Raw genomic sequence first — 25,805 nt, forward strand, 5'->3', positions numbered from 1 at the left:
ATAAATTGTTAACAGATGTTCTTAGAATGTTGAAAACATGAAAAAGGTTATTATCAATAATAATAATAAATTGCCCTCTCAAGGCACCATATGCAATGCAATAAAACAGATGAAAACAGTTGAAAACATCACAGAAAATAGCAGTAAATGAATTTAAAAACAATAAAAAGAGACACCCATGGCACAGACCTATTCATCCAGCTGGGAAAGGGTTATCAGTTTACCAGCAGAAAGTGCCACAGAATGCATCATGGCATGATGACAAGCAGCTTATGTACCTGTTTGGACCTTGTACCTGTCTTTACTGCTGTTATTGGAGATTCATTCGTCATCCTTTTTTGCAGAAGAAGAATCCTAAGCTCCCAGAGAGGATGTTGGCTGTTGTGGACCTGGCCCCTTCACTGGTGGTGTGGGAGAGGTCTGTGGCTGAAGGTCCCCGTCACTGTGGTGGCAGCAACCTCTGCCACCTACACCATGTAGCTCATAGGGGGTCATGGATCCCAAATCCTCCTGTTCACCTCACAGGATAAAATAACTATAATCCCTGGAGCTGCTGTAATCATTTTCTCTCCAATAGGAAAAAACAGGGAGAGGGAAGACAGCTCCACCACCTTCTGCTGTGTCCAGCAAGGCTTAGGATATGGTGGTTCCTCCACCACTGACTCTCCCTTTCCTCCATAGGATTGCTCTTCCTGTTCACTTTAGGTACCTGGATTCATTATATTTATACCCTCCTTTCTTCCAAGGAGCTTAAGACAAGATAACCACTGATTTGCTTTTCAGGTGGGTTCTTCCTGGCCCCTGCTATTTCTCATCTCTGCCTCTCTCACTCTACCTCCCAGGGTTGTTGTAAGGATAAAAACAGACTGTTTCCTTTATGCTACTTTGACCTGAGATACTTATAAATGTGGCAGGACGATAGATAAATAAAACAGTGTTGCGCCTTCAGCTGATGTAGTCCTAGGTCTAAACACAACATCAGCTATTAACATCTCTCTCTCTCTCTCTCTCTCTCTCTGATTGCACTCACTAGCTGTAAAAAGAAAGATACCAAGGATTTGTTCTGCTAGCCTAGATGTGGAATGCTTAGCATAAACATACTCATAGAATATGTTTGGAAAGGATCCCGAGGGTCATCTAGCCCAACCCCCCTGCAATGTAGGAATCTCCGCTAATGCATTCATGGTAGATGACCATTCAACACCTGCTTAAGAACCTCCAAGGAAGGAGAGCCCACCACCTCCCGAGGGAGTCCTTTCCACTGTCTTCCAGATCTTACTGCCAGAAAGTTCTTCCTGATGTTCAATCAATCAATCAATCAATCAAAAAAGCACACCATTTCTACTTTGGCACGCCTGCCCTGGCCAACAGTCCACGCTATATCGGGAGATTGGTTAGACATTTGTGCCCGCTTCTGCGCTGGTGAGGGAAATGTACTCTACACATGCTCTAAAGCCCCGCCGCCCGCCCCGCTGCCTGGATTGAGTTTTCGCGCTGTTCCAAGTGATGGGGGTGCCGTCTCCGGAGCCCAGCCTTTTGTCCCCTCGGTGTTGGAGCATCTTTGGAGGAAGAGGCGGTCCGGCCCTCCCCTGGGCTGAGTGCCTCGCGGGCTTGGGGCGTTGCCTTGAGCCTGGGGCTGAGCTCGCTCGGATCCCCCTCGGCTCGGCTGGAGAAGGGGGGGGGGCAGGAGGAGTCGCGCGCGTCCTGCCCACCCAGCTTTCTCGTCGGCTTGGCCCTGCTCGGGTTCGCCTTGACAGGCGTGCGGCGCAGCCAGTGCGCGGAGGGGAAGCCGGGCGGGCGCACGCGAAGCTGCCCAGAGCGGAGGGGCGGGGAGGGCCGCGCTTTCCCTGCTCGCCTTGCCTTCCTTGCCTGCCTGCCTCCATTCATTCGAGCCTGTGCAACAGGACGAGCCCGCGGGGCGGGGGATCCTGCCTGCGAGAGCTTCGGCAGCCCGCCCCTCTCGACCGCCTGTCCGCCCCTCTCGCGGCTAGGGGGCCGTCCGAAGGCGCCCAGCCCCGCCGCGCAGCGCCGCCGCCGCGCTCGGGACCTTGCCGGGAACTTGGGGAGGGGGCGCATTGCCCAGCCGGAGCCGAGCGCGGCGATGTCCGACCCGGCGGTCAACGCGCACCTGGAAGGTATCATCTCCGACTTCGAGGGTAGGTAGAGCCGACAGGGAGCGAGGGAGGGAGGGCGCAGGACGAAGAGGAGGGGAAGGAAAGGGATCCTGGCGCAGGCACTCTCTCCCACCCCCCTTTCCCCCCTGCCAATGGGGCGCACCCGTGTTCCGCTCGTTCCCGTGTGTGGGTTTCCATCCCCTTCCCGGAGCTGAGAAGCCCCCTCGGCTCCCTCTACCCCTCCACCGTCGTGGTTCGAGGCCGGCGGGGAACAGCCGGAGGCCGGTGGTGTGTTGGTGGTGTTGCGGGAATCGCGCATCGCATCCGCCGCTGGGATTGCGAGACTTGTGCTCGGGGATTGCGAAAAGAAACGAGATCGGGAGAAACTGAGCAAAGGCCCCTCGACTCCGCGGGGTGGTGGTGGGCGTTAAGGCTGGTGAGTTGCCTGCTTTTTTGGTTTTGTCCAGGTCATGAAACGGGTGGATTTTAAAATAAACAAATAAATGGAGGGGGAGGCTAGAGGCCTCTGAGATGCGGTGCCTCTTCCCCCCTTTGCAGAAGATTTGAGAGAAAACGAGGGTACAGTTCGCGGAGGTCTGTCTGGGGCGCTTATTCTTCTCTGAAAAGAAAGCCTGTGAGTTTGAGCAAACGGCGTGTTATTAAGCACGAAGGCCCCTTTAACACATTCATCTTGCATCCTTGTGCAGTCGCTGGCTGCTAGTGCTATTTAACAGGCGGTAAACTGAGGCAGAGTTGAATGCAGCGTCTAGTATGACTGGCGTCTGCTAATAAAAGCTGTTCACCTTTGTGCTGATTAATGGTCAGGTAGGAAAGTGAGTGTGTGTCGTTTCGGAAGAGCATGTCACGTTTCCATGTATGCCTGCACACACTTATCTCTGTGTCTGATGTTTTAGGTGTGTGGTCTTCGGGTACTACTTCTGTTTTGATTGCCCCTGTGATGGGCAGGCAGACAGACTCTGCCTCTCTCCCCGCCCCCCCCCGCCTCCCCTTGAGAGAGGGGCGAAGCAGGAGTTGCCACAAGCTTGCAGAGTTTGTTGTGTAGCCCAGACAAGTATGAGGTTGCAGCTCGTCTCCTCCCCTCTCCCTTCCCTTTTGTTTTGCTTGACAATGTTTTGATGCCCACCCATTCCAAAAACTGACATGCAAGTCAGCAGAAAATGGCTCAGGGTGTGTTTCTTTTCTGTAGCTCTTCATTGCCATCTCGTTCTGATCTCTCAAGATGGGAAGGATCAACAAGGCCACAAGTTTGCAAGATGCTTAATAGGTTGGTGGGGGAGGTGTCGGCTGGGGGGTGAATTTTTTTGCAAGTGTGTAGCAGCGGTTGGAGCTGGACCTCAAATGTGGTTAAGTTGAAATTTACATTCAGTTTTCTCCTCAGCTACATGCCCCTGCCCCCGTCCATGACATTGGCATTGTGATCTGTGTAGGTATAATTGGATATGAAGGTGCTGCAGATCCTTTTCTCATTACAGGAGAACTGCTGCCTTAAACTTCTGCCATGTTGGTATTTCTCCAAATGCCCTGTTTTGTCTACAGCCCACAGGGAGCTATGGCATGTTTGCATGGCAGCTTTCTGTGCTGTTAGTGCAAACCTGGAAATAGATTAGTTCTGGAGGAATCACTTCCTTCCGTTCTGATGGCAAAAAGTTGGTCGTCTAAATTGTATGTGTTGCCTCTTTGGCTGACCCCATGGGCCAGTTCTGTGGAATGAAGTGGCAGAGACTGGTAGAGGGGATCAACAAAGTTCTGAACTTTTAGTGTGTGTTTTGAACTTTTTTAAAAAATCACTTTAAAACTGCAAATACACCTACCCGAAGAAGGAGTGGCATATATATTCCACAATTCTGACTGTATACATTGCAGAATTTAGCATCCTGAAAAACTCAGCTTTTAAAGGCAGGTTCCTAGCTAGCCCTGAAGTCAGTGAATCATAATAATAGTAATAATAATTTATTATTTATACCCCGCCCATCTGGTTGGGCTTCCCCAGCCACTCTGGGCGGCTTCCAAAAAAATATTAAAATACTGTAATACATCAAACATTAAAAGCTTCCCTAAACATAGAGTCAAAGAGTTGGAAGAGATGCTGAGAATCATCTAGTCCAACCCCCTGCATGCAGCAATATGCAGCTGTCCCAGGTGGGGATTGAACCTGCAACCTTGGCATTATCAATACCATGCTCTAACCAACCGAGCTATCCAGGTTTGGGGGTGCAGTGCTGATGTGGGGGTGGGGGGAGGACCACAGCTCAGTCAGTGGCATCAAAGCACATGCACACATGCATCGCAGGCTGAATGACCCGAGTTTAGGCCTTGGCAACTCCAGCTAAAGGCATGTGATGGTAAAGACACCCCCCACTGCCAACCAGAACAGACAATACTGAGCTAGTTGGACAAATAGCCTAATCTGGTATAAGGCAGTTTTCTATGTTTGAGTGTCCTGCATTGCTCTTTCCTCCTCCCCATAAGCAGCAGAAGCATGTGGGGATTCCTGGTGGGCTGTAGCTCAGTGGTAGAGCAACTTGCTTTGTGTGCAGAAGGTCCCAGGTTCAATCCCTGGCATCTCAAGAAGAGACCTCTGTCCGATTGGAGAGCTGCTGCTGTTCAGTGAAGGTCAGATATCTTCAGCCTTTTCAGACCTAGGATCCGCTTTAACCCAAGCATGCATTTGGGGACCCATTTCTTAATCTTACACTATATATCTGCATGGTGTTAGTGCTCTTGTTGTGACCCACCTTGGATCATTCTGCAACCCACAACCCACCCGTTGAAGTCCAGCGGTGTAGGCAATACTGAACTAGATGGATCAGTGCTGTGACTCAGTACAAGACAGCATCCTGTCTCAGTAAAGGCTAAGAGAGATGTCACACCCACACTGTATGCTTAAAGCACATGGCTCCACCCAAAGAACTCGGGGAACAGTAGTTTCATAGAGCTTTGGTTCTCAGCACCCTTAACAGAGCACAGTTCCCAGGGTTCTGAGGGGGAAGCCATGTGTTTTAAATATATGGCGTGGATGAGACAATATGTGGTGACAAGGCCCAGAGATTTTATTTATTTATTACATTTATATACCACCTGTATCTTCCAAAGATCTCAAGGTGGTGTGCATGCCCCCCATTCATCCTCACAACAACCCTGTGAGGTAGGACCGCCCCAAGGTCACCCAGTGAGCTTCACGGCTGAGTGGGGATTTGAACCCTGCTCTCTCAGGTTCTAGTCCAACACTCTAACCATTGTGCCACACTGGCTGCCAGGGGTGGCCCAATAGATTTTGCTGCTTAAGAGTCAGAGTCAAAGTGGGATTACCCAAGGCCAGCAAAGTTGCTATCGGCACCTGAGGCAGAAAATCCCATAAGCACAATTTTCCCTGGAAAAGTTATTATACTGTTTTATGATGAGATTAAATAATTAACAATTTCCTGCCCTTTTATGACACCTAAAACAAACTGCCTGAGGCAGTAGCATCAATCTGCTTAGTAGTGGGGCAGGCCCTGGCAGTGGTCTCACCCTTCTCACCCCACAGTCCGCAGCACCCTTAGCTGGAGCCCTGGTGTCTAGTGCTACTGATAACCTATATTATGAAGGGGCTACCTTTGAAGGTGACTCGGAAACTGCAATTCATCTAGAATGTGGCAGCTGGACTGGTGACTGGGAGTGGCCACCGAGACCATATAACACCGGTGCTGAGAGACCTACATTTGCTCCCAGTACGTTTCTGAGCACAATTCAAAGTGTTGGTACTGACCTTTAAAGCCCTAAACCAGGGGTCGGCAAAGTTTTTGTGGCTTGGGCCAGTTCACGGTCCCACAGACGCTGTTGTGGGCCAGAGTGCGCACGCACGCATGCACAAACACTATTTCTGGTGCTCCTTCCGGCATGGAGGAGGCGTACGCAGCTTCCCATTGGCTGCAGGAGCTTCCTGCAGCCAATGGGAAGCCAGCCAGCATCACGGAAGGTGGTCCCCGCTCTGCTCTGCGCATGGGAGTCAACAGAGCAGGCGGCGGGGGTCCCCAAGTGGGTGGCAGGGGTCCATGGGGCGGTTAAACAACCCCCATGGGCTGCTTGTGGCCCATGGGCCTTAGGTTGCCGACCCCTTTCCTAAACGGTCTCGGCCCAGTATACCTGAAGGAGCGTCTTCACCCCCAGCATTCAGCCCGGACACAGCTCCAGCGCTGAGAGCCTTCTGGCGATTCCCTCACTGCAGGAAGTGAGGTTTCAGGGAACCAGGGCAGAGAGCCTTCTTGGTAGTGGCGCCCACCCTGTGGAAAACCTTCCCATTAGATGTCACCTATCTTACTTTTAAAAGACATCTGAAGGCAGCCCAGTTTAGGGAAGTTTTTAATGTTTAAAGCTGTATTGTGTTTTTAACATTCGGTTGGGAGCCGCCCAGAGTGGCTGGGGAAACTTAGCCAGATGGGCAGGGTATAAATAATAAATTAGTATTAGTAGTTGTTGTAGTTGTAGTAGTAGTAGCCTGCCCTGACAAAGAGGTCCGGAGGAAGCTCAGGTTCCCCGGGGCCCTAGCTTTACCCTAGTACCATTGTGTTCAATCTTGCAAACCTTGATGCTTCCAACCCCCACCCATTTTTCTTTTGCATAGAAATGAGTTTTGTTTTGGCACAGTGTTCCCAATGCTCTGGCTAGAAGGAACCTATAGGGAGACCCATTATGTTCCTTGTTTTCTGAACTGGCAGTGCTTAGGCCCTGCTGCAAAGTAGGATCTCTTGTGGCAAGGGGATGAACAGTGCTCATCTACCCCTGCCAAGAAGGTAAGCTAGTTCCCCCCCCAACACAATCTTGCTCTTGCATTGAAAGCAAAGCCAAAGGCGTATTGAGTCACAGTTACCGTTTGTGCTGGGAAGTGGGGTGTGTGTGCGTGTGCGCTCTGTTCTCAAAAGGGGATGGAGAAACCCTTTTATTTCATCTGCACAAAGAACAATGGGGAGGTGATTGCAGCATGGAAACATCTGCTTCTCCATTGAGTCATGACTATTGGCCACAAGTGGTAGCTCTCTTACTGAAGTTCAGAGGGCAGATGTGAGTAGGATTTGACCTTTGTTTGGGGAGCCCAGGAGACCCCCAGATTCTTTTGCTGAAATGGCACAGTGGTAGTGGTGGTGGATTGAGGGGGGGTCAAGGGGAAAAGCAGGTGTCTGGATGTGGCTGCCTGCCACCTCACTTCCCTTTGGCAGCTCAGAGAGAGTTCCAGAGTGTATTGTTTTCCATGAGGGGAGTCCTCCGGAGATAAAATCAGAACTCTGATTCTGTTGTTGTTTTCTTGAATCAGAGAACACAGAGGATGTACTTGAAACATATTCTGAATTAGAGTTCTGCATCCACTTGCACATACCACACATGCACAACTACCCTAATTTGTGTGAATGCTGCACTGCAGTCAGTGGATAGTTTGTAGGTGTTGTTATTCAGGCTGTGGGGTTTTTTAAGACACATTGTGAGTCATCTGTTTTAAAATATTAAAATCTAGAGCATGAGCTGATTGATAATGGGTGAATTGGCCTAAGAATAGCTCATGTGAGCATTACATTGTAGAGGGCAGAAGTGGGAACATTTTAAGGGCAGGGATTTCTTTATTACCAGGACACCATGCTTCCAATGACTTTTTGCAGACTCTTCCATGAGGGCTCTCCTCCCAAGTGATGCTACTCATAAACAGAATCACCCACAAATTGGATGCCCCCCCCACCCATGGCCTAAACATATAAAATGACTCGTCTCCATTTGCAGTATGACTAGAGTGTGACACAGTACTGGCTAGCTGCCAGCAAGACTGGCTCAAGAGATTTTGTTGCCTGAGGCAGATAAGAGGCCTCCCATTCCATATACAGAAGGTAACTGGGTGGCCTTGTTTTGACACTTGTTTCTGCATCATCCTATAGTGCCTGTGGGCTACTATATGTAATTTGTATTTCAGTGTTTTTTTGTAAGCAAGCTTTCGTCCAATCCCTATCTGTGTTTTACAGACCAGCATCTGGAATTGAACAGAAATCTGGAATTGAACAGAAATCCTTCTGTCTCTTGCATGCATTTTGTTTCCTGTTTGAAGTGCACGTTTTGCATAAATTGCACCCATAAATGCAACTATATCGAGCTGTTCCACTGCTCTTTCTGTTTTCCATGTCTGTTGGGTGTATGACTGGCTTTCAGGGACTGATGCGTAGAAACCCAAAGGAATACACTCAGATCATTCTGGTGGCATGATAATGTATTGAACTGCATTTAGGTTCTGAAATAATTCTCTGTTTAATAATTCCCCATTCAAACATGATCACTTCAAAAACTTTGAACCCCTGGGGAAGCATTTGTTAACGGATATGCTGCATTTTCCTCTGGGTAAGATACCTCTTCACCAAGGGGAGAGCAATTCGTCTGTGTAGAGACATTTTCCTGTGACTGTTAGTCCCTGCTCCCTGCATTGGGGCAGGGGAGGCATTTTGGCAGTGCAAGTGGGAGGACGGGACTTTGTGATCTAATTGGTTCCTGGGTGGTAATGATCACCTACATGATAAGCACACAGAATTTTCTCTTACCCTCTTTAGGGGATGGCTTTTGCCTTTCACATGGTTTTCATATTCAGGGAAGCAAAAATACTTTCCACCCACATGCTAGGTTTTGCTTTAGCTGTCAAGATGCTTGTGTTCTTTTATAGCAACCAGCAACTATTAATATCTAATGGAATATATTCCCTGAATTGAACTGATTTTCTTCCTGTTACTCTGCATGGACAAGTGTGATTATGTTCATAACGTAGGATTATAGCTTATGGTAGCTGAACTCACAGTAGACCCAGTGACAATAATGGGCACAACTAAAATCCATTAATTTGAATGTGTATAGCTTAGTTGGATAAAACCCATAATTTTACATATGGTGTGGTTGGGGCAGGGGAGAAAGGCTTTATATATCCTGAGATGCCATTGGCAAAAGTTCCACTGCCTTGAATAAGCATAGCATGATACCACAGTGCTCCACCACCTCTTAAGTTATTTATACTCTATTTTGCCAACACTTGTTCAAGAACTGCTCCCCTTGCCCAAGTTGAGGGGGTTCGGCAGGCCTTCTGAGGAGTTCCTCTCCTCATTAGCTCAACGCCTGCCTTGCCAGTGTTCCCCAGGCCTCACCTTGCCAGGAGAATCTCAGATTGCCCAGCAGTAGCATCAAATAATAAAGCATAGCTCCTAACTGCAAGTCCAACACCACCTTCCACCAGGCTCCTCTTCTATAGCTTGGTTGTGCATTGGGGGAATGTGAAATTCAATTCCTGTAGGCGGCATATAACAGAGGCCTTGCGCAGTATTGTGCAGAGACGCCAGCGACCACAGCATGCACCAGGATATTCTTTAGCTAAAGATCGCCTTAAAGTTAGGAGAATATTGTTGCCCAACAGAAAATAACAGATGCTCCTTGATTCAGGTATGCCAGCTCTGGAGTGTCAATTTTAGTGAAGAGTTGACAACAGCCTTGCTATGTAACATCGCTGGGGCAGCTCTCTTGATTTTTCTGGGCCTAAAAGCAGTATCTATCCCAATCAATTGATTTTGCCTGGCTGGAATGTGTTCCTGCACTGTGATAAAGCCTCTTGCTTGCCATAATGGAGAGGTGTAATGGGCTGGCATATGTAGAAACCTCTGAGTTTCTACTGTAACAGCAAAGATTTGATATCTGTTGTACCTCTCACTTTTACCTCTGCCATCTTTGACATGTGGCCTCTGAATGGTTGCCCATGGAGGAATCCTGCCTGTAGAAAACCACAAGTCTGACTTGCCATGCAATCCAAACCTAGGCTAATGGTTCAGATGGCATGACAAGCCAAGGCTTGCACTTCTTCCTCCCGTCATCATGGCCAAGAGCAGGAGGGAAGCAGGGAATTTTGAGCACTATGCCCCAGCACACAGGTCATATATGATAAACCATTGTCAATCATTAACTACATGTGAAGCAAGCCAGTCCTTGCTCGTGATGCAATTGTTGTATGAATAAGCCCCAAGTGTCAGGGGTGGTGGTGGTGTTATACAAATACCATAGAGGTGAGTTGCTTAGCATTTCCCCCCCATTACTATAATAGACTGTTTCTTTCAGCCCCTGGGTTATTTGTGCACTGATCCTCTTTCCCCATCAAGATACCCAACCATTGTTCCCAGAATGACCCTAGCACTGTTCATGGTGTACCCAGTCATTTTCATTGCTGCTTTCAGGGTGTCCAGGCACTGGCGGTTTAACTCATTCAGAGGCTCGTCCTTTAGATCAACATGTTTGGGTTTATTCTTTGCTGCTGCTGATAGCTGAGGACATCAAACTAAACTGCTGTTATCATTATTTTTAGATATTTGATGTGGCATAGCATTAATATTCACCAGTATTTATAAAGCAGTATATTTCCCCGGTAGGCTTGCCAAACTAAGCCTCCAAAATGCGGGAGCCAAGAATATTTCAAACTTCAGGGTCGCAGTTGGACAGTACTGTGAGCCAGAGGACTGCAAGTGATACACTCACTTGGGTGAAATGGAATTTATTTTCAGCATTTATATACTGTCTTTTATTATTGATTTAATAGACACTGTTGATAAATGTAATTTAAGTACATTAATGATATGAACAATACTTGCTACGTGTTGCAAGTATTCAGTTATTCCTGATTTGCTGCGCACAAATTGGGAGGGGCCTATGAGGAAATATTTGGAATCTGTATCTGTTAATATTTTTCATAATATATATTTTATAATATTAATTTTATTATTTATATGCCACCCATCTGACTGGGTTGCCCTGGCCATTGTTTCTGAGCAGCATGCAATGCTTTTTTTTCTACAAAAAGAGGTGCCAGTACTCACCATGAAGTTGTTACAGTAAGTGCCACACTTTTTAACAACAACAACAGGGAGGCCGGTACTGCGTGCCCTTGAGTGCCCCCTGGGGGGAAACCTGCTGATATGCATGGATATGTTTAGAAATGGGCATGATTATATTTTCGTCTTGAGTCTGTGTTTTAGGGTTGGCTTTTTCCTTTCACATTAAAAATAATGGCCATTCTTGAATGGGCCCCATGACATGATAATGCCACTGTAGAGAAGCAGAGCTAGGTTGTCAGGTGGTGATTTCCTTGCTGGCTCCTTGGCTATCCTGCATAGCTCCAAGGGTTGTGCTCTCTGTGGGAATGCCTTGCCCTTCTGTTTCCGTTCTTAAGTACCAAACAGGAAGCATAGGAGACAACCAGGCCCTAAAAATAAGATGCAGCATGGCATGAGGAAACCCTATGACAACATGGCAGTGTGGATTGTTTGGATATTCTGACCCTCACTGGCACCATTCCATTTCCATTTGCCATGCAGAAAGATGAGGAACGAGTGTTGGCTTAGCTTGGGACACAAAATAACTTGCAAGCACTGAGTGAATTCATAGTTTAACCAAGACCTGTGCAGGTTGGCCCATTGTCTGCAGCATGCCTGTGTGTTAAGCTTAGTTTGTTCTTAGTTATTGACCAAAACTCTCTTGTATCCTATTGGTTGCAGTCTGTCATTTTCATAAGGATTTATGAGAAAGTACTTTTGATTCCACTTTGCTTAATCTTGCTTACTACTTGCTCTTTGGCCACCAGTAGGGATGAGTCGTCATGGTATTGTGTGTGTTCCCTTCCTTGCTGATTATAGTGCTCATATGAGTGAGCTGTAAAAAGTTTGTGTTAGTGACTGAAAGTGACACATTAATGGCATCTTAGTATAAGTGTGTGGCCATCTTGACTGATGCACTTCAGCTTTCATCATACCAACATGTCTGCAGTTCTCTTCCAATTACCATCTCCTGCCACCCCCACTTCATGTACTAGGTAGAATATCCATCTCCTTATTGTTCAGCTGCACTTGTGGCATTCCAGTAAATACCAGTTTTGCTCTCCATTTTCAGGCAATGCCTGTACTGTCACACACCTGGCTAAAGCAGGGGGAATGGTAGCATAATCTATAGTTCCAGCACTATTATTGCAGACTTGTTGGACTTGTGCCAGGCATAGTCACCAGTGGCCATCTTTTACTCTTGTTCTCTACTTGTGGCATGTTGTGATCAAGAGATCTATCAACTGGAGTCAAGTGCAGAGATGTGCACTTAGATCATGGATGGTACCTCTGAGCACCTGCTGATCCCTGGAATTTGTTTTGAAGCCCAAGAACTGAGCTGAGCTCACAGTCCTCCCACATACAGACCTTTTCCTTGTTATCCCAGGATTTCAGCAGCCTTAACTCAGGAGAGGGGGAAAGAGTACGGTAATTTAGTTGTTGAACACTTGGGAGTCAGAAATCCTTGCCACTCTACTGCCAATCACCCAAAGATCCACTGGTAGATCCCAATCTACCTTCTGCTTACCCGTGATCTAAGGTCCTGGTCCCACCTTGGGTTAGAAAGTGTACTTTGATTATTTTTGTTCCCAATCCATGATTTTGTTGGGGGCTAGAAGATCAGTACTGATAAGCACACATCATTCTGCATGACACAGGAACTGGATTGTGTAAATAGCATCCTCAGGGTTGCTTCACACAGTGAATTCTGGGCATGATTTTTGCGTTAGGCATCTGAAAGCAAACATGTATAACTGCTGCATGTGATTAACACACACACACACACACACACACACACACACACACACACACACACGTCTGTTGTCATACAGTTGAAGTGGGGAGCTGCAGTTGGCTAAGGTTCCCAAACTCGAAATGGCCACATCCACATGTCCTATGGCAATATTATTGTATATGAAGTTGCCCTTGGTCACACAAACCATCTATGACAAAACTGTTTCTCTAGTGCACTAAATTTGGTCTGGTATGAGCAGCTGTTCATGATAAATGTGCACGGTAGAAACTGAATGCATTGAAGTCTTGGTGCAGCCTGATGCTCGCTTGTTCAAAAATCGGAAGCTAAAACAAACCCATCAACCCATTTTTCTGCAATACCAAGAAGAAGCTCTCAGACCGAGGGAGTCTTTTACTCACACATGTCCTGAACTCTGCCTAGGCTGTATCTGTGGCCTAAAAGACTTCCCCCACCTACACTGCATGAGTAGGTGGGCGGGGTGGTGGTGGAGAGAGAGAGTCTAGAATCTCTCACACATTAAAAAGCTGACATACCAGTCCTTTTCTCCACACATTTTGGTTATGACACATTTTGCCCTACTTTCACTGTCAGCATTTTAATTTACCCTCAGAAGGACAAATAGACCTGTATAGTTTCCTTGTTTGGCTTTTAAAAACACTTCCTTACAGACCATTCTGAGCCATTTTCTTGCATTTGCAACAGAAGGGATGATTTAAAATGAAAGCCATCCCTCCCACCCCCCCACCCCCAAGCCAATAAACCTCTTGTAAGATGAAACCACTGGAGAGGCATACCAAAGGAAGGGGAAGGGAACTGGCCTGGAAAATTGGTGATAACTGCTTGGCAGATCTGGGTTTCCATGGCCAATGTTAATTTGTGTGTGTGTGTGTGTGTGTGTGTGTGTGTGTGTGTGTGTGTGTTTGACAGGGCAGGATGGGGGGGCAGGTAGAAATAGCAAAAGTGTTTTTTACATACCTTTCCTCCTTTTTCCCCATAGGCATTTATCTAAGAGGGTCAAACAGAGTGGGTGTGAAAGAAGGGAATAGGATGGGAAGGGGCTGAAGGAAAATTCAGCTTCTTGGTGCTTATTTCTAATAGGTGTGAGGCACAAAGTGGGTGAGAATGGGGACATGAGAATGAAGGTATGTGCATTCCTTTGTCCAGGACTGCTGCTTATGCCACTATGCATTTAAAGCACATTTCCCCCCTCAAAGAATTCTGGGCACTGAAGTTTGTTAATGGCTGCTTGAAGTTGTAACTCTCTGAGGGGTAAACAACAGTGCCCAGAATTCTTTGGGGGAAAGAATGTGCTTCTGATGTGCTTTAAGAGTGAATGTAGCCCAAGTAAGTTTGGAGCCCAGACCCATCACAAGCTCCCAAGGCAATAGCAGTGCCTTGAGTTCCCTCACAGAGAAATTAAGTCTGCTTGTATTTTATGTAGCTACCCTGCTGCTCCAAAAAACTCACAATTCTGTCTCAAGGCATTTTTGCTGCCTAAAGTGAACCTTAAATGGTTCTGTCTCCCAGCTAGGCCCAGAGAGAGAGAGAGAGAGAGAGAGAGAGAGAGAGAGAGAGAGAGAGAGAGAGAAGTCTTACTCTATCACTCAGACCCCGGTTCCTTCTACACAAATGAGGTGTTTGCAAGCAGCTCATGCATTCACCTTAAAAATGTAGTTTGGAAGCCACCCATTTTCTCAGGCCATTTATGCCAGCCACCAGTTGTGTGCCTGTCTCATATTGGGTGAGTTCTAGCTCCCGCTATAGTATTCCTTGTATTTGCCGTTGGCTTATTAGTCTGAGGAAGTGACCACACATCCTTGCTTATGGGGTGGGGAGAAACGACAGTGCTACGGAAAGAAGAAAGGAAGTGGGAGGATTGAACTTGTGACCTTCTGTACCCTGGGCCCATGCAACATACTGCACGGCTATTATATATGGTGCTGGGTGGATGTTTTCTCCTTTCCTCTGACCCCATTCTCCCAAAGTGCTTTGTGCATTCACGTATAGAAAGTTGAATCCACGACTTTCGCTCTGCTGGCTGGGGATGCTGTGGGCAGTCCTAATAAACCCATGTCAACACTTCCACAGAGATAACAGATGTTTCCACCTGTCTGAAGTGTCACCAATGTGGTGTTGAGTTCCCCCACACCCAGCCCAGATTTTTAAGTTGGTTGCAGTGAAGAAGTGTTCTGGCTTCAGTTTCCTAGATCCATGGCCAGGGCAGTTAGTTTGATGGTTTGTTTGCTTTTGAATTTATTTGTTAAGCACTTAAAACTGGCAGAGGCTTTACTTTTCTTTCTTTTTTAAATTAAAGAGGTGTTGATTAGTTATGCATGGAACTGTGGTTGGAAGAAAGTTGACCCTCTACTTCAGTGATGGCCACACTTGGCCCCCCAACTGTTTTGGGACTACAATTCCCATCATCCCTGACCACTGGTCCTGTTAGCTAGGGATGATGGGAGTTGTAGTCCCAAAGCAGCTGGAGGGCCAGGTTTGGCCATCACTGCTCTACCTGAATCCCATTCACAGTGTCAACCCACTTTCATTCTTTTTTTAAAAAAGATATTTATTGAAATTTTACAGACAAAAGAAAGTTACAGAATAAGAAAAGAAAAATAAAAAATAAAAAGACAAAGAAAAATACAAAATACATGAAAAAATAAAAAACAATTAAAAACAGATCAATCTTTTCATATCTTATATTTCAATTACTTGTTTCCTGACCTCCTCACACCTCCCTTTTTTGTATTCCAATTCACATAGTTAATTCAGCAAATCCTTTCCCTCTTTGTTTTTATCTTAATTCTATGTCTTAACATATTATAACTTTATATTTTCATCTAATTATCAGTCCATTTTTACATATTCTTTTTAACCTTATTGCTAAAGCCACTTCACTTCAATCCAGCATCATTTTAGCATTCATTAATTTTACAATGTTTCTGAAAATAGTCTTTAAACTTCTTCCACAACCCACTTTCATTCTTGAGCTCCCTATTGCAGCCCACACTTCCCTGAGGTGCAACAGTGTTTGAGGGTGAGGAAGGAGCATTTGGAATGCAGTGACTTGAAAGTTGTAGAAAATCTTGAGCCCTGGTCCTTTGTGTTGATTGGATGGCATCACCTTGTTGAATGATTCTATCTTGGGTTTTTTTCAACTGTTGAACACAGAAAGTTGTAAATGTAGTGTTTTTGTTTTTTGTTTAAAAGCATTGCTCTCAGCAAGGCAAAGTACTTCCATTAAGGACTTTGAATGTTGAGATTGCCCAGATCAGCAAGAAGGCCGCTTGCACAGAGGCCTCTTAAACAGAGGCATTGCTCTGTTTAAATCAGCACTGCTCTTTGCAAGGCAAAGTACTTCTATTAGGAACACAGAATATTGAGATTGTCCAGATCTGAAAGAAGGCCTCTTGCACAGAAGAGCCAAGGAACATAGAAGCTCCCTATGTTCCTTGGTCTTTAACCAAGTCAGACTGATGGTCCATTTAGTTCAGTATTGCCTGCTCTGACTGACAGTGGCTCTACGGGAATTCAAACAGGGGTCCATCCCAGACCTACCTAGAGCTGCCAGGGGTTGAATCTGGGACCTTCTTCATGTGAAGCAGGTGCTCTACCAATTAGATAGGTTCCTTCCCTGAGGCATTTCATAACAGATACCGTATTTTTCGCCCCATAGGACGCACCTAGTTTTTTTGGGGGGAAATAAAGATTTTTTTTTATTTCCCCCCCCCCAGGCACGGGGCTGACGCGGGGGAAGCCCGAGCTTCCCCCAACCCCAGCCCCCAGAACAACCTGTTATCCGCAAGCCTAGGGAGCCACGCCGGTCTCCCCAGGCTGGCGGAGAGCTGCGCGACGCCCTGGAGCACTCTTTAGCGCGCCCCAGGCTTCGGAGTGCAGGCAGCTCTGCGCAACCCTCTGGAGCCGGGCGCGAAGCCGCGCCGGGCTCCCGAAGGTTGCCCAGAGTTGCGCGCCGCCCGGGAGTGCAGGCAGCTCTGCGCAACCCTCTGGAGCCGGGCTCCCGAGGGTTGCACAGGGCTTCGTGAAGCCTGGAGAGCAAGAGGGGTCGGTGCGCACCGACCCCTCTCACTTTCCAGGCTTCAGCGAAAGCCTGTATTCGCCCCATAGGACGCACACACATTTCCCCTTCATTTTTGAAGGGGAAAAAGTGCGTCCTATAGGGCGAAAAATACGGTAATAATACTTAGCATGTTTTGAGCATTCAAAGCCCTTTACAATATGACTCTGTTCATGACCATGATGAGATTTGAAGCAGGAACTTCACAGCTCACTCTCTCTTGGCCACTGCAGAAAAGCCATATCTTCTAGCCTATTCACCTGGCCACTGAAGGGTTGCCCACTGGCATTTTGAATTTTGACTCTTATATTGTAATTTGCTTTTTGCCTGTTATAATTACATGCCCCCTTTTTTTTTGGCAGATATGCAAGCAAGCAGATGTTTGCATCAGCAAGCTGTCGATCTTTGCCTTCCCAAATCTTCTCAGCAGATGGGTTGATACAGGCAGCTTATAATAATCATGAGCCCTGCAGGGTTCCACTGGATATTTTTGGCCAGTAAAGCCTCAGCAGGAAGGAGGGAGGTGAGGCAATGTGGTAGATTGCTGGGCTGATAAAGAGAAAGAGAGAGAGAAGGAGAAAGAGTTCATGAAGGCTAAAAGCACTTTTGTAACCCCCTTCAGTTCAGGGACATCTTGGCTGTGTTAAGGAATTGGGGATGCCCCCCTTCCGGCAACTGGCACATACTTTGAACATAAGTAATGTGTAGTGGCATAAAAACTGGGAGGGGCAGTGAAGGTATCAGCCAAATAGCAGAAGCCCCTCATGCTACTGAAGGGTCACAGTTTGCCCTCACTTGTTTTCGACTGGCTGTTGCAAGGTTTCATTGAGTCTTGTATGAGGATGGCAGTCAAAATGCTTGCATTTTCCACTTGGAACAAATCTAGGCTGCTGTGGCATCACAAAAGGTAGGGAAACTGCTCTATCACTTGCACGTATTCTATAGTGACATAAGGTAAAGGCCTGAATGTTTTTAATTTCCCAGAGCATTTTTGAGATCCTAAATCATTCACATTTCACATTACCTGAACCCAAGGAATTGGTATCAGGCACCAGTTGTTAGGAATCTGAGTCATACCTTTTTAACATGACAACCACAACAATTCTGTTTTATTGGTTATATTTTTATGCCACCCTTCTTCCAAAGGCCTCCCCTCCCCATTTGTATGCTCTCAACACCCCAGTGAGCTAAGTGCTAACACAAGAATCACTCAACTTCTTGACTGAAATAGATTCAAACATCTATCCAGTACAGCAGATGCAGAGACCATAAGTAAGGTTCTACTGAATCAGGTCCAAGACCCAATTTGCCCAACATCCTATTCTCACAGTGGCCAACCAGATGCCTCTGTAAAGCTCACTGGCAGGACCTGAGTACAAGAGCAAGACGACAAGGTCTGGCTAGAGAGATGTTATTTCCTGGTCCACCACCTTATGTTCTACTTGATTATGAACCTGGGTTTCCTAGCTCTATCTTCTTCCCACGTTTATAGTCCCCATATTGGCTCAGTGGGTAGAAGGTACTGTAGAAAGAGTAACCAGTGTGCCAGACAGAGATTTGTCAGAATGCACTACCCATCATCCCTGATGACTGGCTGTGTTCGCTGAAACTGATGGGAACAAGAGTCCAACTGCACCCGGAGAACAACCACATTGGCTCCCCCTGTGCTACAGGATGTAGCTGTGGACGCCATATCCCACATAGCTGCGGGAGTGAGAGACCTCAAGAAGCCTGGATTTCCCTCCATTCTGTCGCTTCCCTGGTATCCAACTGGGCAGGAAATTCCTGCAGGCCAGAGAACAAATTGACTCCTTTTGGTTAGTATTCTGAGGGAGAACCTGCTTGAGGCCCTAGAAAACAGAAGCAAAACTGCAGCGGTTTTTTAAAGGAAGGGAAACTTCAGGGGTCACTCCTCCCTTTCTAGCAAGGCTTGCCATTTTCCCCTCGAAAACCGGCTGCTTACATTTTCTCCATTGGGAGGGAATAAGCAGTGTAAATAAGGGGAACAGGAGGCCACCAAACCCTGATGGGAGCATGCTGTGCATTTAAAGACAATAAGGGAGTCTTTGGGCCTCAGAACCATTCCAAATATTTACATTGCTGACTGATTTAAATGGTGAGACAGGGTGCCTGCAGCTGGCCTGACAGACAGCTCACATGCCAGCTGTGCAGCTCCCCCCCTGCCCTTCTTTTTCTGCTGCATATAGAGAAGGAACCCCAGGCAACATTTCCCTGATAGAATATTCCCCTTGAATGTTGCTAAAAGGCATGAGGCATGGAGTGCTCTAAGGCAGTGTTCCCCAACCTGGTGCCCTCCAGATAGTTTAGGCTGCAACCCTCATCAGCCTTGATTGTTGGCTATGCTAGGTGGGGTGGGAGTTGTAGTCTGAAACTTCTGGGGCACACCAGATTGAGGAAAGCTGCTTTCAATTGGCTAGCTGACAATTAATAAATAAATGTTATGTATTGCAACCATCAGTCTTTGTTTGAAGTATCAGGCTGATCATCGATGGGGATGAGCGATCAGGTGGAATGGCAGCAGCATCCTTGCTTTCCCTTGGAAAGACTTGACAGACAACTTTTGCTTTCATGCTCCTGGGGTTGTTTCAGGGTTGAACTTTGCATATATTAAGCTGGGTAATGACCACCCCCCCCAACTTGCTGTGCTTTGATGCATATCTTGAAATAGGAGATGATCCATCTCTTTCTTTGAGCCCCACAGTTCAGTGATTTCGGAAGCAGACTTCCCTCCCTCGCTGCATGAATGACGCATGCATTGTATAATTTTAGAATGGATATTGCTAAATGTTCCTTCTACCTATCTTAGGATTCCGAGCTGTTACAACAAAGGGGAGATGGGGAAAATAAAACCCTTTTCTAGTGTAGTTGGAAAGCGCTTGCTGTGTTATAATGCAATAATCATAACAGCAACGTGTACAAAATGCACCAGGGAACATTTTGTATATAATAGAAGTATTAGACCTGCACCAAGTTGCGTGCGCCAAATAAGTGATTTGAAGGACACATTGTGCTCCGAGGCATCTCTGATTAGTTTTGTTGTGTCTGATTGTTTAAATAATTGGCAGAATTCAGGATTTTGTATAGAATCTTCCAACCACTGATCTTTGTTTATACTGTAGCAATCCATAGAATTGCCACCTTGGATTCTTACCAGCTGTGCTGCCTTGTCCTGGCTCTCTTGAACATAATACGTTTTGTCTCTTGGCTGCTGTTCTAAGAACAGACAACTGCTTTTACTTCTTAGTCACTGGTCTTTAATTATACCAAGTTGGGATTGACGTGTGGGTTGTTGTGGCCTTGAGCTAAGATGGGTCACACAAGTGGGACCACAGTAAAAAATGGAACCTTTTTTGTGTGGGACAGAGAGAAGTAGAAAACTGAATAGAGGAAGAAGGGGGGGACCAGAGGTTACAATATGTTGGACTCCCAACTCCTATAAACTCTGCCCAGCATGGCCAATTGTCAGGAATGATGGAAGTTGTATTCCGACATCCGGAAGGCCACAGGTTTCCATCCCTGGCCTGCATTATAAAGATTTGTGCCAGTGCTATCGCAGTTGAACTGTAGGTGTTAGAGATGAACTTTGGTTCCCAGGAAAACAAATGCATCCTAAATCAATATGTCTTTAGTCTAGATATTTTTTTCTGAGAAGAGAAAGAGGGACAGATACATTTAGCCTTTGAGCACTGGTACTGTAAGTTGTGGTTTAATAGCTGTAAGTCAGAATCCAGTGAGTGATGAGATCTGTTTAGACATGTGCTTTTCCTACACAGAAAGCACATAGAGTAAGAAAGTACATGAAAGCCTTATAGTGATGATCTTGTCTGATGGCTGCACACTGTATTTAAAAGCTGGCTACAGTTTCCTGGCAGTGTAAATATTCAGATAAAAAGGTAGGTGTGGTGAGCGAGAGAGAAAGATGCAATCCACCTGCAGCTTTCATACCTTTTCATTCTCAGTAGCACTTTATGTGTAGGGGGGGGGGGACCAAACATCTGAAGCAGTCCTAATGTGGTAACTTTTCTGGGGAAAAGCCATTTATATCCAGAGAGTAAATGCTACAAAGAAATTGCATATCTTCTCTAATCCCCATGAGAATCACAGAATTGTAGAGTTGGAAGGGACCCTTAGGATCATCTAGTCCCACCCCATGCGGAGTGGCAGAGTCTGATGGGGTGCAGGCAGGATGATGGTGGAGGGAGGGGATATGGTTGGCCCTCTTAGTCCTGTTTTGATAGCATAACGGAAGTTCTTATTGCTGAAGACCTGTGACTCGGTTGCCTGCGGTAATTTTGTTTCCAGGATCAGATATCAGCACTTGGCTCTCAGAGACGCCACTAGGTTTAGGGGCTGGGGACCTGATAATAAGTGTTCTGAGGTTTTATGTTCTCAGCTCCCGTGATGATTCAGAGCCTTTGCAGACCAGAATAGAGAGTTTATGAAAGTCGGATACAGTTTACTCACAAATGTAACCATTCTGTTCCTGTAGCCATTTGGTTGAATGTGCCACCCAAATACCTAATGGAGAGCTATGCTGAGAATCTTTATGAGTAGCAAGCTAGGAGTAGCATCCTGGTGAGATCTGGGCAGAGAATTCAGAAGTCTGCTTGGCCGTAATTTAGGGCCTGGTGGTATATGAAGAATCTTGATGGTCTCAGCTTAGCCCCTCGGGTTATATGAAAGCACTCAAGCTGTTGTTTCTTTTTGGAGGGGGGCGGGCTTGGCACACTCCTACTGCCCCCACTATGTCTGCCTTGCAGATAATAATTCAGGGGTATGGCCACTTGCCTTCTGCTCCATTCACCTTCCTTCTCAGTTAACCTGATAGTTTTTAGGTAAGAGAAAAGAAGACACAGCTGACATTGAGTTGTGTTGTGTTCCCAGCTTTAAACAGCTGAAGTAGGCTCCATTTCTGCAGGTGAGTAGGTGGGCTGCAGTGATGTTGCTCAGGGCAGTTTCTGTTTGGCTTATATGAGCAAACATTTGGCCAGCTGCATGCCCATGTGTGCATTTTTTGACTGAACACCTGTACTATCCAAAATAGTAAAGGTAAAGGGACCCCTGACCATTAGGTCCAGTCGTGACCGACTTTGGGGTTGCGGGGCTCATCTCGCTTTATTAGCCGAGGGAGCTGGTCTACAGCTTCTGGGTCATGTGACCAGCATGACTAAGCTGCTTCTGGCGAACCAGAGCAGCGCACGGAAACGCCGTTTACCTTCCCACTGGAGCAGTACCTATTTATCTACTTGCACTTCGATGTGCTTTCGAACTGCTAGGTTGGCAGGAGCAGGGACCAAGCAACGGGAGCTCACCCTGTTGCAGGGATTCGAACCGCCAACCTTCTGATTGGCAAGTCCTAGGCTCTGTGGTTTAACCCACAGCGCCACCCGCATCCCTCTTCTATCCAAAATACTCCTGGGCTTTGCAGTATAAAACCCAAGGGCTGCATTTTCTTCTGGGCAACTTTCTGGGAGCTACATGCCAGAGGCAAAAGTGGGCGGAACAACAAATGTAAATGTCACCTTTGTGCAATAGGCTGGTTTTTACACACACTCAGCTCATTTACCACTCCCTATCCTCCATCCAGGCAATCAAGAGTCATTGTTTGAGTTGAGGATGCCTTCCAGACAGGCAAAAACACTCATGGAAGACAGTGTTTGAAATTAGCCAGGTGCTGGGTGCATTTCCCACCTGGCTTTTGACCACTTGTGACCAAGTGAAGATGCCTGAGCACTAGGATGGCATCCGACCTCTTCAGTGTCTGGGGATCATTGGATCTGGACTGTTTTCACACACTAATACCCCATCCTGTAGAATCCTATCAGTTATATTTTATCTGCACAATCGGAAGGAATTTCAGGAACCAAAAGGTTCCTGAGCCTGAGGAGCAGCAGTCACCATTAGGAAAAAGAGGCCGGAATAGGCCAGTATATATGTGGACTGTCGCAGGATCAAGTGACTTTTCTTCTTTAAGTTCTCAAAGCTCTTAACCTAGCTCAAGGTTGTCATCTGAACTAGCCAGATGTTTAACTGAGAATCAATCACAGTCAATTCATTGTTTGAAGGATAAGACTTCAAAGCCATCTTGCAAAAAAAAAAATGGCAGCTAGACATTCTGTTTTGGCAACTGCAAGCTTAATTTAATGAACCATTTGGAACCTAGCTTATATATCTGAGTTTCTAACACTCATGGAGGGGGCAAAGGAGGTGGTGTGCCAGTAAGTGGTGTGCCAAGTGGAGGGGAGACAGGAAAAGGGATGTGGTGTGGGGAGAATGACAAGGGCTAGACAGAGATACTTGGAAGGCCACCTTGCCCCCCTGGGCCTGAGATTTCCCACCCCACCAACATCTTCCATGGGGGCACACACTCATATTCTCCAGTGTACCCAGACGCCTCCATGCTCCCCTGTCCTGGCATTTGGGCATCACAGTCCAAGGCAGAAATGCTGTCTAGATTTTTCTTTTTAAAGTAGCTCATTGGTTCACTGTCTGTTTCAAAAGCAGAAGTGTGTTTGGTGGGAAACAGACAGATTGCATCTTTCCCCGTGATACTTCCTGGCAGAAGATTCTATCCACCAGGCAACTCATGTTTGTACTTGGTTTGCTTGCTGTGCACTCCCCCTTGTTATACTGACCTTTACCCTTCCCTGCAGGCCGCTGTGCTAGTTGGGGGTTAGCAGTGGTGATTGATTGGCCAGTTGGTTGCTCTCCCTTTCCTCCCACCCTTCCTTTCTAGGGCAAAGATAAATCCATCTGGCTTCCTACATTGTTGTTGTTGATGATGATGAGGGGGAATGAGAGGATAGTGCATTTACCGTGCTGTCAAACTCAGTGGGATATGTTTATGTTTTAATGCTGTTATGAACAAGCTGTCTTGGGCGTGCGTGGTTTCAGAGGGACTTCCCTGGGAGAGTCAGGGGCCTGTCAAGGTATGTGCAAATCCAGGGATCTGGTGAATTGCTGTTGGTATCCTGCTAACATTTCTACATTCTATAAGAGTGTTGTGATTGGTGAATATGATAAGCTTTGTGCATGGTCAGGGTTGTGTGTGGATTATGGTGGCAGGCTGCAAGGCAGCAGGATCACTTTTAAATTTCCAGCAGTTGAAGTCCAAGGATGACTTTGAGGAAGCTTCAGAAACACAAGTGGGTACACAGGAACCAAGAGAGATGAAGAGAAGTGGGTTTGGAAAGTTTTTCTGACCTGCTTCTGAGTGAGATTCCATAGCAGAATATCACCACCACCCCGCAGCGCCGTGACACACATAAGTTCTTTTGCCCCTTTTCTCTGCAAAGTTTTGATTGCCTCCATATCAGATAGGCTCTAGAAGGAAACTTAACTCAGGATGGCCCCTCAATGAATGGCTACTGTGAAATTCTGTCTGCACAATGAAGCTGTGTACCCTCTGTCTCACTTCTCTGGATTCTTTTTTAATTGGGCAGCAAAACAATGCACTTAAGGCCTGTATGATTTGGGCTATGTGTTACTTGCTTATCCCCCAAAGAAATAAGAAGATGAACTGGGATAAATCAGTGTGACTTCATGTTGTCTCTGATCAAGTGTGCCCTGGCTTATGAAACAAAAGCATATGTCAGGTGTGGGAAACAGGTGGTTGGATAAAGACACCACCCCCCCCGTGGGCCAATTTGACAGGTGGGTGAGGCCTCCCACCTGTCAATCGCAATGATGCCGGGTGACCCAAAGTAAATAATTTTCTTCGTGGCTGCAGCTCCTTCAAAACCTTCCAGGAGTGGGAGGCCCTTTGCATCACTGGCTTCAGTTCAAGATGGTGACATCAAGGCCAGGGCTACTTGGGTCTGTTAGCTGGAGATTCCCCAGCCCTGGCACATGCCATAATGAATCTGTTGGTCTTCAACACAGCGCTCCTTTGGCTGCAATGGAGTAGCACAGCCACCCCTCACGTCAATCTTATGAGATAGGTGAGGTGTCTGAGGCTGCCCAGTGAGCTTAATGGTTGAGCTGGGACTCCTTGGACCAAGTGTGAAGTTCTGCCGGGGAACACTTGGATCTCACTGTGCAGCTGTTGTGTGTGGTGAGCCACAGATGGAAGGCTGGAGTCTGCCTAGCAGTTTAAATACATTCAGGCTCTGGATTGGCTCAGCCCACCCTGGTGGACCACTAGACACTCCTGAACTGGGAAGACTATAGAAAAGTTTCCTCTTAGGCTGTCTAGGCAACAAGGATTTCCTCACTCTGGTGTCTTCCTGCATTTTGGCCTTTGGTCATGATTTCTGTTTGTCCCATGGCTTCCTTATTTATGTCATCCACTTGGCTGTAACTTGGGTGCTGTTCTTCAGCCCCCACAGCTCACTGGCAGATGTGATTGGCTTAGGCTTCCCATGTTCCACGTGGGTCATGATGACAATTGTCCTCCCACCATGTTAATAAAGGGAGTTTTATTATGTTAAGCTTTATTTGGCAGAGCCTGAAACAGATGGAAGGGGCCCTCTTGGGAACTTAAGAGTGCACAACAAACTATTTGTAACACAGACAGGAAGACTTGAGTTTTTAAAGCTCAGTGAAGCAGGAGGAGGAGCCTTCTGGCTTGTGCTCAGCACGGTGGTCCTTATTGCCACCAGCATTTTCCTCATGAGAAATTCAGGTCAAATACCCAACTTCTGCAAGCAGGAAAGTCTTTTTCCCAGATCATGAGTGTCTTGTGAGAAAACTGCAAGGTTTTTGTCATACATATTTGAGGTTGTTATAATAAAGTACATGATCTAATGTGCAGTTCTCAAAGACAGATGTTTTCCCAGTGCTTTGTTCTTTACATAGAAAAGCAATATTAGAACAGGCTGCCATGGATTCAGATCTAAATATGTCTCCGTTGAACTTCATCTCAATTTAGACAATATTAGTTATTTTATTTTTAAAACCATATTAGGGTTTTAAATTAAACCTCTTTCTCCCTACCCCCTCTTAAAAATTATAGCCAACAAAGTCATAAC

At 46.5% G+C, this 25,805-nt stretch overlaps 1 protein-coding gene across 6 annotated transcripts in view; it reads left to right on the forward strand.

Annotated features, from left to right (window-relative positions):
- Positions 1-25,805, forward strand: part of SEPTIN9 (septin 9) — a 220,646-nt gene that overhangs the window by 89,729 nt on the left and 105,112 nt on the right. The window contains exon 1 of one of the 6 annotated variants that reach the window (XM_083597909.1): positions 1,602-2,156. The exons of 3 other annotated variants lie outside the window; for them this stretch is intronic. In XM_083597909.1, the coding sequence (XP_083454035.1) occupies positions 2,102-2,156 (55 nt within the window). In that variant the 5' untranslated portion in view covers positions 1,602-2,101. Of the gene's footprint in view, positions 1-1,601; positions 2,551-23,604; positions 23,766-25,805 lie in introns of those variants that run through there. 2 more of the 6 variants (XM_083597913.1, XM_083597912.1) reach the window with 2 other exon arrangements.

The sequence above is a fragment of the Podarcis filfolensis genome (genome assembly GCF_964270895.1).
Source record: "Podarcis filfolensis genome assembly, chromosome: 2".
In the NCBI taxonomy this organism is placed as follows: Eukaryota; Metazoa; Chordata; class Lepidosauria; order Squamata; family Lacertidae; genus Podarcis; species Podarcis filfolensis.